The 19397-nt window shown below is 56.9% G+C and overlaps 1 protein-coding gene across 2 annotated transcripts; it reads left to right on the top strand.

The window, feature by feature from the left end:
• The first annotated feature begins 744 nt into the window (after positions 1–744).
• On the top strand, positions 745–18262 carry LAMP1 (lysosomal associated membrane protein 1). 2 transcript variants are annotated; one of them, XM_032881008.1, is made up of 9 exons: positions 745–944; positions 6582–6700; positions 8334–8550; positions 8684–8842; positions 15049–15236; positions 15869–15994; positions 16787–16853; positions 16928–17098; positions 17471–18262. In XM_032881008.1, exons 1-9 carry the CDS (start codon positions 893–895, stop codon positions 17608–17610), a joined length of 1239 nt encoding a protein of 412 aa, XP_032736899.1. In that variant the 5' UTR covers positions 745–892; the 3' UTR covers positions 17611–18262. The 2 variants fall into 2 exon arrangements, with proteins under 2 accessions (XP_032736899.1, XP_032736898.1); XM_032881007.1 differs by having other exon boundaries at positions 6579–6700.
• The last annotated feature ends 1135 nt before the right edge of the window (positions 18263–19397 follow it).

The following is a 19397-nucleotide window of genomic DNA, read 5'->3' as shown; positions in this document are numbered from 1 at the left end:
CGGGGCAGCGGCCGAGGGAAAGGGCGTGCGGCCGGAGCTCCAGGTCGCGATGAGCGCAGACCCGCGGAGCCTCTAGGGAAACCAAGGGCTCGGGGAAGGGCGAGCGCCGGGGAGGGGCCCCGCGGCGGCTGCAGCAGCGGGGAGGCCGCCAGCTCCCCTCCCGGGCGAGGAGGGAGGGACGCGCTGCACCAGGGCTCCGGCCCTCGCCCGTCCTCCAGCAGGGGTCACGGCTGGCGGCCATCTCCGAATCCCCTTCCGCCTCGGTCCGCCCGCAGCTCCGTCCTTCGTGGGGCTGACGGGGATCGCAGCGTCCAGTCCGCGTGTTCGAGTCCCGCCTTTCTCAGCCCCGCGTCCGGTCGCTTGCGACTCAGCGGCCGGCAGGAGCCCCCGGTACAGTGCCCGGGCCCCGAGGGAGCAAATGGTCCCTGTCGAGGGTCTCGGGCGGCCCCGGTCAAGCCACCCGTCTCCTCCGGCGGACGCGAAGAGCCGCTGAGGAACCCCCACCCCCGGCGCCGCCGGTGCCCTCTTTCCGCTTCAAGCCGGCAGGCCCCTCCCCAGCCCGTAGCTGGGGTCACGTGGAGCCACGGTCACGTGCCTTCGGGTCACGTGCGAGGCGGGCACTGGCCGGGGCGAAGACGCCGTGTCCGCGTGCTCTCGCGAGATCCGCGGGGTCACGTGACAGCGCGGGCGCGGCGCGGACTCACGTGACGGGCGCCGCCGGCCGAAGGGTCTCTCGCTTGCCGTGGGCGCCACAGCGGCAGGGCCTCTGGACCGCGGGACCCTCGCCCTCACGCCGCTCCCCGGCCCGCCCGCCCGCCTCCGGCGCCCGCCCGCGGTCCAACCGCCCCCGACCCGCTCAGCTCCCGCTCCGGCCTCGGCAGCCCTCGCGCCCATGGCGGCCCTCGGCGGCGCTCGGCGGCGGTCTCTGCTCCTGCTGCTGCTCGGTGAGGGGCGCCGGGCCGGGGGCTGCGGGCCGGGCGGGGTGGGCGCCCGGAACCCGGGGGAGGCCGACGACGCGAGGGCCGGGGGGGGGTGGGGCGTGAGGGGGTGGGGCCGCGGTCCGTCGTTGCCACGGCCGAGGTCGGCGCCCGGGGTCTGGCGCGGAGCCGTCCGGCCGTTGCTTGAGGACGTGGGGCGAGAGGTCCGCGGTGGCCGCTTCCGCCGTGGGTCAGCGAACTCGCTGTCTGGGCGTCGAGTTGGGAAACCCGCGGCTTGCGGGCTTCGGGATAGGTGCGGGGGGCCCCGGGGCCGGGGGCGCTGTGCAGCCGGGGCGGCGGGACCTGCCTGGGTCCCTGTCCTGCCGCAGACGCGGGTCTCCCCGGGAAGGGCCGCGGGGCGGCGATCCCGGCCTCCTAGAAGCCGTCCTTGCGCTCTGGGTTTCTTTCCGTCGGGTCGGGCCGGTGCGCCTGCGGTGCGTGCGCGCGGGCTGAGCTGCCGGGCGGGGGGCGGGGGAGCGGATGGGAGCGCAGCGCCCCGGCCTCGCAATGGCCGTGCCCGTGTCTAGCGCGCGGTGCAGAGGCCGCTGGCCTCCGTCCGGACCGACCTCGGAAGCGGCGGGGGTGCTCGGTGCGTTCCCGAGTGGGGGCGTCTCAGCAGGAGCGGGGGCCGCGTGCTATCTGTCGGGGGGTCACTGCGCGCCTTGATTTAAGTCTGTTGAGATGCCCTCGATGAGCCTCTCTGTGGCCCCTTCGCGAGCCCCTTCCCGCTAGTACGGGGAGTTCTCCCAACGGCAGCGTCTGGAAGACCCTCCGAAGGGGGAGCGCCCGTGAGGGAAGCGGTCGTCGGGCGCCTGCCTGCCGCGGGATCGCTCTCTGCCTCTGGGAGTCGGTGACGGTGACCGTGGATTCCGGCTCCCGTGTTTGTTCGGCCTGTCGCGCGCCATGAGTGGCGGAGCCGCACGAGTAACCGGAGGGGCGGCCTCACTCGGGCAGCAGACCCGGGGCTCTGCCCTTCCCCGGCAGGCGTGCGTCCTGCCGGAGGAGTTGCTGGAACTCGGATGGCAGCGCTGTGCCTTCCTAGAAGGGCTCGCAGACTTGAGAGTTTCGCATTTTGTGTTTTGAAACTCACCTTGAAAATGAAGAGAAGCAGCCTTGTTCCCTGCGTTGTGCTAGCTGGGGGTCCCGTAGGTGTCCTGGCTCTGTGTGTCCTGAGCTTGCCCAGGCTCACTGTCTCGTCTTTTCAGGTTTTAGATTCCGTTGAGATAAGACTTTTGGAAAAGGTATATTCCTTTGGATTTAGGTCCTTTTTTTTCCTTGAAGATTTTATTTATTGATTTGGCAGAGACTGCACAAGCGGGGAGAGTGGGCGACCCAGGGGCAGGCTCCCGGCTGAGCAGGCAGCCCGCTGTGGGACTTGATCCCAGGATACCAGGATCCTGACCGGAGCTGAAGGCAGTCACTTAACCAACTGAGCCACCCAGGTGTACCAAAGGTTTTGGTCTTTTTAAAATGTTTATTTTGGTGCATAATTTTACCAGAAAGCATCTTTTCTAAAAAATACTTCAAACTTCCAAAACTACAGATTCTTCCTACATTCACAATGAAGTAATTCTTAAAGCTTCATTTGTGTTTCAGTATTTGGTAGAAAGCAAAACTGAGGGTGAACTGAAAGTGTCCAGTACTTGGGATTAGGTGACATTGCATAATGTGACTCTTTAAACCACTGGTGTTAACTAGATGACTTCCTTCCCCTTTCCTAATAAAAAACTGTCACTTAGGAAGCTTGAAAAGTTTTATTCTGATTAGTAGTATTCTTGATTGTGGGACTTTTGTCAGTTGCTTGGGTTGGTGACCAGATTCTTAACTATATTTGAAGTTGAAGTTCTCAGGGTCCATGGCCTCGAATTCCTCTTACTGGACACTCCCTGCTGTCTGCATCCAGAGGACTTGACTGTGTGTGTAGCGTGAACGTCCGTTCAGTTGTGCTGTGATCACTTACACACAGGTCTCCCTTCCTCGTCTCACAGCCCATCTTGTGCCTCCCACATAGCAAGTCCTCCCTGCGTGCACACAGACGCCCCGGGTTACAGTGGCAGTCCCTCACCAGACGCACAAAAGTCAGCTCTTCAAGAGTGTCCGCACCCAGGCCCTGCCTCTGTGGATTGGGATTCCCTGTGAGGGATGGAACCTTGGTCTTTTTTTCTTCTTTCTTTAAATTTTCACAGATGATTATGTATTACTGATTAAGAGAAAAATACTGGGTTTAAAAGCATCAAACCAAGACAGACTAGAAAGTATTTCTTAAAAAAAAAAAATTTTTTTTTGAGATTTTATTATTTGAGAAAGAGCATGCACGAGAGGGAGATAGAGACTCCCTGCCCCGCAGGGAGCCCAACGCAGGACTCAGTCCCAGGACCCCAGAATCATGACCTGAGCCAAAGTCAGATGCTTAACCCCTCTTACAAAAATTTTAATGTAGAAGTTCATTGATGTGTTTGTTCGGATGGCAGTGTCTTCGTTTCAGAAATGAGTGTTTCACAATTCGCAACCTATTGCTCACTTGGCAGGTGTTGGAGAGAAAGCACGGTTCGGATGTGGCGCCAGTTCCAGATTACTCAGCTTCACTAACTAGCTGTGTGACCTTGAGCAAGTTGGTGTCCCTGTCTCCGTGTCCGCAGCTGTGCAAGGGAATCCTGGCAGTGTTCACCTGTTAAGGTTGCCATGATAATTAACTGCAAAGTGCTTGGAGCAGGGCCTGGCACGTAGCAAGTGCTGTTCAGTCAAACACTTACTCTGCATTTTGTGTCACGTACTGAGGACTCAGTGATGAACTTGGTGGTTGAAGTCTCAGTGATTCTCTCTAAATAAACTGGTGCGCGGGAAACCCAATGCCGATGCCCGGTGCTGACTGCTCTGCACACACGGGCTCATCTGATACTCCGATAGCCCCAGCGGGTCGGCACGCTTGTTCCAGCTCACAGGCATGTAAGTGGAAGGCAGTGGTTGCTACCAGCCCAAGGTCACACGACTAGTAAGTGATGGAATGGTCTCTCGTAGTCCTGCTGCTGACAGCTGACAGCTGTGCTTGTTTTAGAGCGTGGAGTTGCTACCAGTGGAAGTGCGTGGAAGGAACAAGCCAAACGTGCCCCTTCGTATGACCCCTGGAGAAATGACCAAGTCCATGCCTGCGGGGAGGACTGCTGCGGTTAGCCATTGCCAGCAGGCCGGGGAGCTAGCTTTGAAGACGGACACCCGCTCCTCAGATCACTGCGACATTTTAATTCATTGGAGAAGATTTTTTTTTTCTTCTTAAGCAGCTATGACTGTTACAGAATTTTTTTTTTTTTTTTAAAACACCTCAGACCATTAAGGGCTCCTGGGTGGCTCAGTTGGTTAAGCGTCTGCCTTTAGCTGAGGTTGTGATCCCAGAACCCTGGGATTGAGCCACGCATCTTAGGCTCCCTTCTCAGCCAGGAGCCTGCCTCTCCTGTCCTTCTGCCCCTCTCCTTGCTTGTGCTCACTCTCGCTCTGTCTCATCTCTTCCAAATGAATAAATTTATTAAAAATCTTAAAGAAAAATACTTTTGACCATTACCATACAGACATTTAAAGTTTTATGTTCTGATGCTCTTGTAGAGCCCTTTTTCTTGACTGAAATCTGGCTTCTGGGGCTGAGTTTCTTGTTGAACAACTGGAAATGTCTGGACCCTCCAGAATAATGGCGGGTATCTAGTGCTGGTAAAACTTTAAATTCGTTTTGGTAGTACTTCTTATACTTTGAAGGCTTATATCCTCAGAGCATTTACTAAGTGAAAAAATTCTGTGTTTAAAAAGTTATTTAACGTTAAGTATATTCTGATGAAGTGCTTTGAGTCAGTAGAAAGTGTTTTCATGATTTTGGGAACTCATTTGTGGAAGTGCAGCGTGGTAAAAAGGGGTCCGTGCATGATCCCATGCGAGGCAGCGCCCTGCCGTGTCCGCGGCATACACTCAACCACGCGTGACTCTGCGGTAGCTGCGCCAGCCCCGCAGACCTGTGAGGGCCTCAGGCCCAGGAGAGCCTTTGGTGCACAAAGTAGCCCGTGTACACCCGATCTGGGTCAGCGTCTGGTGTCTTCCTGACTCCAGCGCACGGGCTTTAACACACTTCTCGCTGGCGTCTCTCTGCACCCTGGGGACGCCCAACCTGTCCTTCTCTGAAGGCATGAGGATGATTTGTTCGGTTTTTGAAAGCCTTTACTGAGTCAGAAACGAGCTGTGGCATTTTCTCTAGGAATTTCTCTAGGAAATTCATTTATCAGAGTTGCCTTTAGTGTGGTCTTACCTGAACATTCTGGGATGTAGGTTAAAATTTTGCAAAGTAAAACAAACCGCGCAGGTTTCTTACTTGCCCTAGTTTGCTTTGTTCTCGTGCACCAGCTTCTTGTGAACACAGACTTCAGTTTTTCTTGTACCGGAAACTTACAGGAAGGTATGTGCAGCTTCTGGCTACGTTTCGCTTTGTGCCTGAATAATAGTTGGCTTTAAAGATTTTATTTTGTGAAAGTTTGAAGGGTGAAATAAATTGTGTTTGTTGGAGTCATCTACTTTGCTAGGGACGGGGATTTTAGAATGCAGAGTTACGAGTGTCCGCTGAGTGTGTGCCTGTGGCACATCGACACTCAGAGTGGCCAGAGGATGGCTAGAGGGTGTGCAGGGACCGGCAGCGGCAAGGAGGGAGGTGTGTCCCTGCTGAACCCTGTAGTGCACGCTGCTGGCTCACGGTGGTTCGGATTTAGGCCGAGCGGAAACACCTGTTCTTTCCAGCTATGGAAGCAGAGCGCACACGGACACGCGTAGCTTGGAGGAATCAGCTGCTGCTCCACCCCATGGGCTGGGTGACACCCACCACTCGCCTCGGGGTGGTGGCATGTCACGAAGCCAGACGTGGCACTGACCCTGAGCATTTAAGGAGGAAATAACCATCATCACTGGCGAGCTGGAGGGACCTGTGAGAATTTCATTCTGCGCCCTCCTGGGGTATAGCAGCCCTCCCTAGACATGGTGGCCGGTGTGCTAACATCACACGGCCACGCCCAGGTTCTGTTGAACTGTTTCTGGAGAAGCTTTCCGAAGTTGGGCCCAGAGCTCGGATCTGTGAGCCCATGGCTTTTCCTGCCACGCCTGCGGCCCATGAGAGGTAACACAATCTGACTTTAAATAGTAGTTTAGGACCGTGGCACCGGATAGCGCCAGTTCTCCCACGGGCTTCTGCAGGTCAGTGTTTAGGCTGAGTCGTGCCTCCAGGACCCTAGCACGTCTTCCGAAGGTCCTCTGAGGACTGAGCATGGAGCAACATATGCCTGGGGTGACCTGCAGATTGACAGGTGACCTCCCCATCAGTATCCTGACACCAAGCATTAAAGAGCGGTCAGCCAGGTTGGCAAGCTGATGGATGGACTCAGTTACCATTTCCAAACTTGTATCTAGGAGAGACAGAAGACCCAGCTGAAACCAGCCTGGGTCACCCGCGTGTCTCTTTCCTTTAAGCACAGTGGTGTCTACTAGTAAAGCCCGTTGTTGCCACAGCTAGAGGCAACAGAAGCACCCACTTGTATTTTCAAAACTGTCTTTGGCTATTTCTGTCTTTCCTGGAATTAGCAGGCCTCGTACATGGCGCAGCAGCGATGTTTGTGGTGAAGGACGCCAGCGGGACAGCCTGCATCATGGCCAACTTCTCCGCTGCCTTCACGGCCAGCTATGACACCGGGAGCGGGCCTAAGGTAGGAAACACCAGGGCCTTCATGCAGCGTGTGCGGTGTGTGTGAAGGTGTGTTTATTATTATTTTAAATAAATGTTTGGAAAAGGACCTCACTGTAACACGGTTGGCGTATGCATGTACCCCACTGGGCTGTCGCCCGTGCTCTCTGTACCCTGAAGCCGCAGTTGTGACTAGTAAGCGGTCCTGTCCTCCGCTCTCACTGTCCGGTAGGAGAGGTGTCCCAGACTTGTGCACGATTCCTCTCTCTGGTCACAGTGCTGACCAGCCTGGTGTGCTGGAGTCCCCCTGGGACCCCGGACGTCTCACATACTGTCAGGCTCAGGGCACAGCTGTGTCTGCTGTTTGCCGAGCTGCCTGGGAGCACGGTCCTACGCTGAGATGCTCCTCAGTTGTCCTCTTAAAGCGCCTTGTACTCCTGCAGGGTAAAAAAGGCCTTTTGCGTTTATAGATTTCTAACAGGCTGCATTTGCATATCTTTCTTTGTGAATTACTTTGGCGGACACTTCACTTCTTCTACTTAACATTGACTCTTAAATGTATCTCTGAACCAAATATTTTCAGTTCTTTGTCGAAACCACACTTTTTTCCTGCCCAGTCCCCGTGTTGACAGCATCAGATCATCTTACTGCCACTGCAGGATGGCGGAGTGGGGCCCGGCGTTGGTGGGGTGGGAAGGACAGAACTCCTTTGGAACACTCGGGGCTTTGTGCCACACGGTCAGGCCTCATCAGCTCGTGAGTGCTGTTCTCCACATCGGCGTGCTCGCACCCAAGACAGGCGGTGTCTGGGCAGGCTCTGAGCCGCAGAAGCCTTTCAAGTTACAGAGACGGGTCCAAACACCTCTCGTGGTCGTTACTACTGTTTTGTGTTTGGATTTTTTAAATGTCATTTTGATCTATATCATGTTCCACAAATGTCCCTTGTGCTGCGGTGTGCCCTCCTGTCACCGTAGCTCTGTCACCTCATGGAGTTGTCATTTCTTAGAGCAGCTTCAGTGGACAGCATTCCTGCACTTGGGTTAGTCGGTGCAGTTCCTTTGGGGGGTCTCTAGATGGTTTTGTAGTGGTTCGTGTTGCCTGCAGTGGGCGGCTCAACAGTTCTGCAGCAAACACCCCCTTGTCTGTGTGTAAAGACACTTTTTTCTAAGTACAGGTGACACACAGTTGTGTCAGTTGCAGCTGTATAACTTCATGATCTGACGAGTTTATCCATTATGCTGTGCCCACTGCACACGTAGCGAGCGGTCATCTGTCCCGTGAAGACTTACTCCTTCAACGTTTTTATAGCAAACAAGTAGTGGTTTTGCCAAGTAAAAATAACACAGCTCACTTGAAGCCTGATGAGAAGTACTTCAGTGTAACAACATGACTTTCGTTTTAATTCTGCCGTGAAGTTAAATTACGTTAGCAAAGAACGTTTAATTGAGTAATTGGAAGCTTTATCTTAAACGTTGCTTTTCATGTACCGACACGTAATACTGATACTCTATGGTTTTATTTATGTTAAAAACGAATGTGCTAATGGTGGCGTCTGAGAAGGGGCTGAGGTCCGACTTCCTGAAGGCCGGTCTTTGGCGTGTCTGAATCCCTTTTGTGTCCTGGGTTCTGACTGGGTCTGTCATCCTTTGCTCTAGAACGTAACCTTCGACCTGCCGTCTGACGCGGCCGTATCGAATAGCAGCTCCTGTGGCGGAGAGGGCACGGCGGACCCCAGCCTCAAGATCACTTTCGGAAGAGGACATGCACTGACCCTCAATTTCACAAGAAACGCAACACGTTACAGTGTTCGGCTGATGACTTTTATTTATAACTTATCTGACACACAGATTTTCCCTAATGCAAGTTCCAAGGGTAAGGACCAAAACTGACCAGTTACAAAGTTAAGAAAATTGGATTGGAGAGTATCTAAAATTTTAAAATTTTAGTACTTTAAGTAGTTAAAAATTGATTATTTATTTATTTATTTATTTATTTTTTAATACAGATACCCAGACTGTGGAATCTGCCACTGACATCAGGGCAGACATAAATACCAAGTACAGATGTGTGAGCACCGACAGGGTCCACATGCACAATGTCACTGTCACACTCCGCGATGCCACCATCCAAGCGTATCTTGCCAACAGCAGCTTCAGCAAGGAAGGTAGGCTACTGCCGTTGACCAGGGTGCCCAGTCCCAGCTCCAGTGCCTGCACACCTGGCTTTGAGCCCAGGCCTGAGGAGGACGTGTGTGTGAGAGCTCGCGCAGCCGGGACTGAGCTGGGGGCTCGCGCTAGAATTGCACGCTGAACGTGTTTTTCTCTGGAGAAGGTAATCTCTTTAGGTGAGGTTGGACAGATACTGATTTAAGAGGGCAAAGCAGTTGCATCCCGTCAGGGTCACAGGATCTCTTCCCGTTCAAGCCAAGTGTCTTTTGACCAAGACCTAGGCTTAACTTCTGTCCAGCTTGGCGGGCCGAGGGGCAGATGGTGGAAGGATCTCGAGTGCCTTTTGGGGCGGGGGTTGGGCAGATGACCCACCAGGGAAGCACCCGCCAGCCCAGCTCCACTGGTGGGCTCTGGGTTCCAACAAGACAGGGCCCCAGGCCCCCCAGCTCTGTGGTCTTGGGTAAGGTGCTCAGCCTCTCATTTCCTTCCCTTGTGAAGTAAGAACAGCCCGTGTTAGCAGGTCCGTCAGGTTGAGATGGAAATTTATGCTGAGAGCTTATCTCAGGGCCCAGCTCTGAGCTCGTAGTAAAGCATGTTGTCATTCGGCTGTGACTGCAGAAGGCTCTCTCCTCAGTCCTCCAGTCAGCTCCCAGGTTGCGGTCGTCTCCTGGAAGGGTGAGTGGGGCGATGGCCTTGAGGAAGCCTCCTTCCTCCTGGTGCTTAGCCGAGCTCTCGCGAGCCTTGGGTTGCAGCGCCCCTGTGGTGAGACTGGCTCCTCGGAGGTGCCTGCTGGCCTGTGACTGACGTGCACCAAGTCGCTGCCGCGGAGGGGCGCGACGGACCGGTTAGCGGTTTGTGTAGTTGGGTGCGGCCCTCCTGAGAGGCCTGTCTGCCTGGCCTGCAGATGCCATCCAGCTCACCTCCGGTTTCTCTAAGGCCAGGAAGCTAAAACTGGATGTTGTGCTTATCAGTTCAAAGTGAAGAAAAACCAAAAGAATGTTTCACAGCACATGAAAATGGCGTGAAAGTCAAGTTTCAGTGCCTGTAACTGGACTTTCTTGGAGCACAGCCGTGTTTGTTCACACACCCATTTCTACGGATGCTTTTGCGCTCCCATGGCAGAGCTGGGACGGCACAGCCACTGGACAGCCCCAGAATCTAGAACGTTCGCTGTCGGTGACTGGGAAGAACGCGTGCAGCAGTGTGCGGGGAGGGGAGGGAGGTCTGTGTGCCCTGCAGCCGAGGAGACGGGCTAGACAGGCACTCTCTCCACCCCCCATGTCAGGGGAGCCGTGTGTGTGCGCGTCAACCCGCAGGCTCAAGTGTGCATGCCAGCGCCTGCCTGCTCAAGCAGAGGAGTGACCGTGCAGGGCTTGAGTCACGCAGAATGCCTCCGGTCTCCAGGTGGTGGCTGCGTTTCGTCCCCAGCAGTCTTCTCCCTCCAGCCTGGAGCAGAAGGGAAGAGTAGAAACTGCCAGAGGCCTTGGGAAATGAGAGCGTCCTGGTTTGCTGGCTCAGTGCAGTGAGCTCACTACTGCCTGGTGGTCGTGGGGTAGAGCTCCTCCCCTCGACAGCTTGTTTTCTTCTGCTTGGAAAGCTTCTGGCCACAGGCCGAGCTGACCTGGCCTCCCGTGTGGGCTGCCCCGCTGCTGGGGCTCCTGAGGGCACTAGAGCCCAGGGCAGGGCTTGGTTTCTGGGCTAAAATCACATGCAAGAATGTTGAGAGGCTAATTTCTTTTAAGGTTATTTTGTTTTTTGAATAGATTTTATTTTTCAGAGCAGTGTGAGGCTCCTCATTAAGCAGCGAGTGCAGGCTTCCCAGAGCCTTGTCCGCACACACACACAGTCCCTCACTGTCGCTGACCTGCGTGTCGCTCCCGGCAGAGGACGTATGTGTGTGATTCCAGATGGAAAAGCTGCTGAAAGGCGGTTCCTCCTGTGCCTGCGTCCCTGCCACTGGCCCCGTCTTCGGAGGCCTCCCATCCTGTCCTGCAGAGGGTTGCCTGGGGGGAAGCTACCTGCTGTGCTCTGTGAGCTGTTGATCAGAAACCCGGTCACAAAGTTCCACCTCACTCCCCACCCGCCTCGTGCCCCGTGGTTCATCAGAGCTTGCTTCCGTTTCATGTGAAAGCTGCCTCTGCTGATCCTATCAAGTCCGCTGGGAAGACGGGGTGAGAGGCATCCCCGAGATGCACAGAGTGTCCCGTACAAGTTGGCGTGCCCCTGTGACAGGATGGCGGGCTTGGTGAGATCGTGGCACGCCTGCTTACTCTTCACTGGACGGGAAGGAGTCCCCATTGGGCTTTTAGGCTCCTGTCCCTATCAGGTCACATTATCTACAGTCACCCCTGATCAGTCTTTACCTGGCGTGCTAAGAAATGAAACCAGCAAACAAAAAATATGGCCAGGAGCTCCAGGGACCCCCCCCCACTGTACCCCCCACGCCGTGATGTCTTTTTTTTTCTCTGGGATGTGGACCTCCTATAGCCTGGGGCCTAGTGACTGGGGGAGTTCTCAGAGCAGCCGGGTAGGCGGGGAGGAACTCCAGAATGGGCATCTGCTCCATGGGGAGGGGCCGCACCGTTCCCAGAAATGACCACGGCACGCCTTGAGCAGCACAGGGGAGCCGTGCAGGCCCACTTTCTCGAGGTCCAGTTCAGGACGTGCTGCGCGGTTCTGTAAACGTGTTTGCACGCTTTCATTTTCCTCTGTCTCTGTTGGAAGAAAACAGTATGCAGTGTCTATACCCTACAGAATGTGTGTTAATTGGTGGTGTTATTGGCAAGGCTTCTGCTCAGCAGTAGGCTTTTATGATTAAGTTTTTGGGGGGGGTCAGAAGTTAAAGTGGGTTTTTGAGTTTGTGGGGGCCGGTACCCCTCCCCATGTCATTCAGGGTCAGCTGTAGTTGATGACCTGACCTGAGCCATACTGAAGCTCTGCTGCTCGCGTGTCCCACTGTCCTCAGCTCCCTGTGAGCTTGGGGTCTGATCTTCGGAGAGCCTCCTGGCTAGCTGGCACCTGTCACACCACTCTTAGTCTGTGCTGCAGTTTGTGACCATGGTTTGCCATCCAAGGGACCCGTGTCTTTTCCCTACAAGCAGGAGATCTGATGCAACTCTCACTTGTATCACGACAGCCTATGTGGCTTTTAGAAGTATTTGGTTTCTGTTAAAATTGAACCATTTGTTTATCTCCTTTTGTGCCAGTCTCATTTCTGTGGTTCTAGGCACAGTGCTTCTGTTTTTGTTTTTGTTTTTGTTTTTTTGGTCTGTTAACCACATTGTAAGCTTCTTCAGGGAAAAGATTCCATTTTACGTATGTTAAGTATATTTTATCTTTTTGTAGTTTGTTCTACTCGTGGATTCTTCATTAAGAATTATTCCATAAAGGGGCGCCTGGGTGGTTCACTCATTAAGCGTCTGCCTTCAGCTCAGGTCGCGGTCCCGGAGTCCTGGGATCGAGCCCCGCATCAGGCTTCCTGCTCCACCGGAAGCCTGCTTCTCGCTCTCTCGCTCCCCCTGCTTGTGTTCCCTCTCTCGCTGTGTCTCTGTCAAATAAATAAAATCTTAAAAAAGAGAGAATTGTTCAGTAAAGATAATATCCAAACATTAGTAAATTTTCAGTCCCAAAAGCCCTCGTAAAGTTTTTATCTGATGAACGGCGGTGTTGGGTCTGGTTTCTGTGGCCTCGCTCGTCTGCTGTGCTGTGTTGTGGGGGCCTGGACCAGAGAGCCCTGGTTCGCTCTGCCCCTTCATGTGCGCTGTCCTATGGGAGGAGCCTGTGCTTGACAGATTCTGGTTTAAGAGAACCAGGCACAGGCCAAGGCTGCCGAACTGTCCGTCGGTTTCGTTGCCGCAGGTGGCGCCGGGAAAGCAGCGGCATCTTCTCCTCTGCAGGGTGGAGTGTGGAGAGCTCTGCCTGGAGGTGGGGCACGGGGCACGTTCCCCCTGTGGGAACTGCCTTTCCTGCCCCAGGCCCGCAGAGGATTTGTGCTCATTCATCTGGGTGTCTTGAACTGTGGTGCGTGGCACGTGTGACGCCTCTGGGACCGCTAGTTCAGAATAGGGACTTTTCAGTATGATTGACCCCAAGTTCACTTCCCACCCAGTCCCACCCAGTCCCATCCAGTCTGGCATCATTTCTCCCTTAGGAGTGACTCCCAGTGTGGCTCAGGGTGAGGGGCTGCTGCTCACATGTCCCTCTCCACGCGAGACTGAGCGCGCAGGCTTCCCTGCAGGTCGGCCGCTGGTGGGGCCTCTGGGGCCTCCAGGCCGGGAGCCTTTGAAAATCAGGTGCACGGGGCTCACGGAAGGGCGCGCAGCCTGCGCTTCCTGGGGCCCCAGGTCTTCCCAGAGGCGGCCTCACGCACGGGTAGCACTTAGCACACGCCGTGCCTCCCACTTGTGATTTCCTCGTCGTGGATGGCGCACTCCTCGAGGAGGGCTGTCCGGAGCGCGGACTTGGCATTGGCAGGCAGGGGGAGGAGCACGCTGTATCCGTGCGGATTCCCGCGGTCCGGATGGTGCACCGTCCGTGCTCCCAGCTGACGTTTTGCACCCTGCACTGTGAACACCGTGGATCGTGTGTAAAAATGCCGGTCAGAGCCGTGGAGGTGACTGCCCCGTGTGTGTGGTGTGCCTGTCGAGGCCAGGATTGGGAGACCGACCACCTGTTCTCGTTCTCGCTGTTGCACAGTTAATCGTGTCACGTGTGACCCTTTGGGAGGTACTGAACCGCGCAGCTGTAACCCGAGCCTGCGGCTTAGCTCTGGGGAGAGGCGGGCGGTGCGGCCGGCACATCCCGAGGGGGCCGTCTCCTGCGGCGTTCGTCCTGCCACCACGAGCCCAGGTCACACCCACTCCGTCACGCTCTTTCCATCTTCACCTCCGGGCCGGAAGGGCATCCGACTATACGGGATTGTGCAGTGTGAAGACGCGCCGTGTGCGCGGACTTTCCAGAAGGCGTGTGGAACCACTTGTGTGTCACAGTCTCCCTACAGGGTGAACTTTCCCGTCTCCCCCCAGCTCGGCTGCCCCCGGGTAGATGGGATGTGGAGGAGGAAGTGGCAGAAAGCCTCCTTTGAGCTTGGCGCAAGAAGCGATCAGGTGCTTGGAAGTTTCCTCATCTTCCCGGTGGGCGCCGTGGCCCTGGGAGCAGTGGGCCGGCTCCACGGCTCAGCGGAGCAGAAATGGGGGCAGGGTGGGGATTGGATGGGAGTCATGGAAGTTCTCTTCTAAACCTCTCGATTATCCACAGAAACGGGGTGATAAAACAGCTTAGTTGAGGACTGACGGTCTCCCGGAAGTGCCGAGGACTGTCCAGTCGTGTTCAGAGAAGGAGTGGTCTGTCCCGGGTGCACCTGGAGAGAACGTTCATTTATCTTGCTTTGGTTCAGTCTGCCCTGACTTTGAATACAGATTTTTGTTGTAAATCCCAGATTCATTTAAACTGCTGAGATCTCCTCGGGGGCACCGTGTGCCCTCTGCCGAGGCCTGTCCTGCTCCGGATCCTCACTCCTGGATGGCGGTTCCTTCCTGGGAGTTTCCACCCACACTTTACGGGGCCTTCTCCCTGCATGAGGGCGCCTGCGTGTGGGTGCCTTCACCCCTTCTTGCTCCAAATCACCCCCGCAGCCGGCTGACTCACGTACCCGGTCTCCACTCTGGTCTCGTCCCGCAGTGACCCACCTGACGCTCATTCCTCTAAGGCCCTCCTGGGTTTGTCTCCCATGGGCACCGTGCTGACACCACTGGCTTTGCCTGGTGTGTGTTTCTGGGGCTGTCTCTGTCCCTCCTGTGAGGTCTCCGGCGCCACGCCTAGCACGCAGCCACACGGAGAACTTGGTTGGATTGATTGCCGTTCGCAGTGGTGTTTGGCTGCCTGTCCCAGCGGTAGTGTTCCACAGTACGATGGGAGTTTTGTCGTGCAGAGGGTTGGGTCTGCGAGGGCAGGGCTGCCCAGAGGCTGAGCTGAAGGAGCATCCAGTCAGAGCCGTGGTGCAGTGGCAGGAGTGGGGACGGCCCTGTGGGACAGCGGCGCCCACCTGTCCCGTACTTGGAGCGTGGGTTGGCGTGTGCCGTCCCCGGGCAGACCGAGAAATCACATTCTGCGTAGGGGGCTCGCTGAGCACCTGCGGGGGTGCCAAAGCTCCCTGTAGAATGAGGAACTAGGACTTTGTCTGTCTGCCCTCTTGTCTGTGCAGAGACGCGCTGTGAGCAAGACGGGCCTTTCCCAACAACGGCGCCGCCGCCGCCTCCCCACCCTTCGCCATCCCCAACGCCCGAGAGCCCCTCTGTGTACAAGTACAACGTGAGCGGCGCCAACGGGACCTGCCTGCTGGCCAGCATGGGCCTGCAGCTGAACGTCACCTACAAGAAGGAGGACAACACGGTAGGCTCAGCCCCCAGAGCCCTTTTTCTGTGTGTGGAGGGTTGGTCCGGGAGCAGCAGGGCCCCGCGTGTGAGTCTGAACGAAGTCCGAGCTCTGGTCGGCTTCTCAGCCCACGGCCGTACCCATCTGTCCGCACGCAGGGCAAGGCTGCTGCTCCCTGAGACAGAATCAGGGAGTGGTAGGTGGTCCCCAAAGCTGAAGACGCCTGTCACTTGGCATATTCTTTGGGACAAGTTTACTGATCCCTAAGAGAATGTTAAATTTTGCTTTAAACTTCACTGCTCCAACTTTTTTTATGCTTTTCTTTTGAAATAATAACTCTCTCTGCTGGTGACCACGTCTTCAGGACTGCAGGGCACATGCCTGTGACGGGTGTGAAGCGGGCAGCTTTCCGGAGACGGGGCGGAGGGCCGGGTGTGCGTCCTTGTGAAAACAGCAACCGGAGGAGCAGGGAAAAGGGTTTTGGAACCCAGAAATCTGCGCTAGAGTGAACTTCAGATGTTTTCCTTCCAGTTTTGGTTAAAATGATTGTGGCCTTGAAGTTCCTGTTTTAAGATTCCTTTTCTCTTTCCCAGAGTGGGCGGAGCCAGGGCAGGACCCCGCAGGGTAACTCCTTTGCTTTCCTCACTCAGACCGTGACGAGAGTGTTCGGCATCAACCCGAATAAGACCACCGTCGGGGGGAGCTGCGGCCCCCAGCTGGTGACCCTGGAGCTGCGCAGTGACAGCGTCCCCCTCCTGGCCTTCCAGTTTGGAATGGTGAGGCTCCGGCTCCCCTGCAGCCTGGAGGCTTTGGTGTCAACCGGGTGGAGCCTTGTTCTGCCGCCCGCTGTGGCTCTTTCTCCCGTCCCCTCTGGCCTGCTGCTGCGCGGCGGCGGAGCTGAGGGCCCTGTGCGCTGGTGGGGGCGGAAATCCACAGCTCTGCCTTTGTGCGGAAGGGGGCGTCTGCTTCTCTGCCTTCTTTTTCTTACTGGTGTTTTGGGCCCCCGCCCCCGCCCCCGTCCTGTTTCCGTGAAGGAGCGTCTTGGTTGGTTCTTGACATGGCAGACGGGGGACTAGCCTGCTGCGCTCGGCCCGGCCTCCCCCTCACGCACTGTCGTCCCCGCACTTGGTGGCAGGACAGCGCCGCTGCTCCTGGCTCTTCCCTTCCTTACGCCCGTCGGGGACGCCTCCTCTGTGACGTTAGCAAAACCACACGGAGAGGGGCCGTGCCGTCGGTGGGCATTGACCACACACACCGCACATGAGCCGAGCGGCCGCTGGGTTTCTGCGGACGAGCACGGCGGCATTGGGAAAAGCCCGCTTCCGTAGAGTAGGACTCGTGCAGTCCCCGTTGGAGCAGAGGCTGATTCTGTAAAATGGTCTAGAGGGAACGAATCCACATTTCATTCTCGAGGGGCACGCCGTGCCTTTAACAGACGGCGCACCCCACAGCTTCATGCTGGAGCGAGGAACGCAGGCAGGGTCCGGCGTCCCACCAGACGGCCCTTCAGGTGGGACGCTAGCGCGGGAGTCTGGCGGGTGGTTCAGGGCTCTCGTCTTCTCTTTAAGAACGCGAGTACAAGCCGGTATTTCCTGCAAGGAATCCAGTTGAATATGACTCTTCCTGACGCCAGAGGTGAGACCCCCACAGCACCCCCGGCCCGGCCCGTCCAGGCGCCCCAGAGCACTTACTCTCCCCTGCCTTTGCAGAGCCCACCTTTAAGGCCTCCAACAGCTCTCTGAGGGCCCTTCAGGCCTCCATCGGGAATTCGTACAAGTGTAACGCGGAGGAGCGCGTGCAGGTCACAGAGGCCTTTTCCGTCAACATCTTCAAAGTGTGGGTCCAGGCATTCCAGGTGCAAGGCGACAACTTTGGGTCTGGTGAGTAGCCCCGAGGGCAGCGTTGCAGACTCCGCACGGGCCTGCCGGCTGTGCTCCTGGGTGGGCAGCTGAGGCACTCAGCAGAGCGGACTCCCCTTCCCACATCGCCTTGCTTTCGAGAGGCCCAGCGTCGCAGACGTGGGCACGGGGTGCCATGGGAACGGAGGTCACGTTAAGAGCTGGCACGTGTCTTCCCCGTGAAAGCAGGATATGGGATTGCTGGCACACGGGCTGCGGCGTCCGGGCGGTGGCCGATGAGTCTGTGCTGTTCCGTCCTCCCGGCCGGGCTGTGGGCAGGGGCGGGGGGGGGGGGCGCCCATGAGGTCGCGCAGGGACAGCTGGCGCGAGCGTGTGTGCTCCGTGTCTCCGCAGTGGAGGAGTGCCAGCTGGACGAGAACAGCATGCTGATCCCCATCGCCGTGGGGGGCGCCCTGGCCGGGCTGGTCCTCATCGTCCTCATCGCCTACCTCATCGGCAGGAAGAGGAGCCACGCCGGCTACCAGACCATCTAGCGCGGCCGCGAGAGGTGCGGACCGGCCGCCGCTGCGGGGCCTCTGCTCGTTCCCCTGAGCTTAGATGGGTGTTAAGGGAGACACACTTTCTCGCAAACTGATTTTCAAATCTGCTTTATCCAATGTGAAGTTCATCTTGCAACATTTACTATGCACAAGAGTAACTCTGAAATGACGGCGTTAATTTTGCTAACTGGGTTAAATATTTTGCTAACGGTTCAGCGTTAATATTTACCAAAGTAGAACTTTAAGGTGGGGAGGGTAAGAGTGCTTTTCTGAGAGGGCACCGGCTCCGCTGTATTTGGCTTTTTAAGATTCTGGTGTTTGGCCTCTTTGTTCTTGACTGAGATTTTCAGCCTCGCCAAGGGGGGTCCCTGGTCTCAACCTTAGGACCTCTGAGGAAGGCTGGCTAGGTGTTAGTCTGGTTAAGAAACTAGTAGAGAAAGATCTTAAAACAGAAGTACTCCAAAAGGTGAAAATCTGGAACGCTTCAGTTAAGCTGTAGAAGCCAGGACAGGCCCGGCCACCTGCCCCCGGGCCGCGCGGCTCAGTCCTTGGGCACGGGCGCCCCCGCGCCTCTGGCCTTTCCGTGCTCTGCCACTCGAGAGCCGGCACTTTTTTAAAATAGATAAATGGGTGTTATTTTTATTTACCTTTTTGTACAGTGATTCTCAGTCTTCTGTTGGAGGCCCAGGGGGAGCCTGTGCTGCACTTGTGTAAACACTGGGTATCGCGCTCCGCTCTACCCGCTCGGGCGGCTGTGCACTGAGGACCCTGCACGTCGCGCGTCGCTGTAACAATGCTAATAAAACGTGTCTTTCTTTCTTGGTCTGGACCTCGTGCTTCTGTCTGCTCTCACGCGAGGTCTCGACGAAGAGGGGCGGTGGCGGGCAGGTGTGCACCGTGCCCCCGGCTGTCGGGAGAGCTGGTGTGGCCGCTGGTCCGCCGGGCGGCTGGAAGGAGAGCAGCAGTCGGGACTCAGCGGCGGCAGCGCGGCGTCCCACCCGCACCACAAGGAGGATCCTGCGGCCCCCACCTTCGGAGAAGGGCCACCTTCATCCCCCCCCCAGGTGGTGGCAGCAGGAGCCCCTCCCGCCGTGCTCCGCACTTTGAGAGCAGGGGCTGAAGCCTAAGGTTTGTTTTAACCTTTTTAAAGCGAAGACCTGTGCCCTCCAAGGATTCGTGGACCTGCCGGTGGGGACTGAGGCTGACGCCTGTCTTCCTGCCAAGCAGCCTTGGGACCACAGCGTCCCAGAGCAGCGCCTGCACACCTGCGCCGGGGCCTGCCCCAGAGCTGCTTCCTGGGAGGGGGTCGGGGCCACCTGGCTGCTGTGTGTCAGGCCTTGCCGGGCAGCTGTGCCCACCCCACGCCGGCGAGCCCGCACTGGACTGTGCCACGGGGGCAGCCTCCGGGACTCCCCAGACTCCGGCCACCTGCCCTAGCCACCACCTCCTCCCTATGAGAGCATCTGCGTGCAGTTTTGGCCCAGTGCAGTGTCCTCTGTGACACCAGGGAAGGGCCGGGCCTCTGCTGTGGCTGCGCTGGGAGCAAGGACAGCCAGGCCCCTTGCCGTCGGCACAGCCGCCATCATTCAGTGCCTTGGCTGCACTTCCTGTTAGGGGTGACCCGCAGCCACAGGGGGGCTGACAGGTAACCCCTCTCCCATGCAGGGCTCTCTCCGCAGCCAGAGCCAGTGCCACCGTCGGGGCCAGGGAGAAAGGGGTCTTCTCCAGGGACCCGGGGTGACCGCAGCTGCAGCTGGCACTCACGGGCCCAAGGCGGCCGT

Source organism: Lontra canadensis, unplaced genomic scaffold (genome assembly GCF_010015895.1).
Source record: "Lontra canadensis isolate GAN:19392208 unplaced genomic scaffold, GSC_riverotter_1.0 scaffold73, whole genome shotgun sequence".
Taxonomy (NCBI): Eukaryota; Metazoa; Chordata; class Mammalia; order Carnivora; family Mustelidae; genus Lontra; species Lontra canadensis.
Note: the sequence above shows the minus strand (reverse complement) of the source record. Positions and strands in the feature narration are given on the sequence as shown.

What these genes read in the sequence shown, in the direction of transcription:
- LAMP1 (XM_032881007.1), top strand. Translation starts at nt 893, where the DNA reads ATGGCGGCCCTCGGCGGCGCTCGGCGGCGGTCTCTGCTCCTGCTGCTG. An exon ending in TCTGCTCCTGCTGCTGCTCG is followed by an intron (nt 945 to 6,578) that starts GTGAGGGGCGCC and finishes TCCTGGAATTAG; the next exon opens with CAGGCCTCGTACATGGCGCA. An exon ending in CAGCAGCTTCAGCAAGGAAG is followed by an intron (nt 8,843 to 15,048) that starts GTAGGCTACTGC and finishes TTGTCTGTGCAG; the next exon opens with AGACGCGCTGTGAGCAAGAC.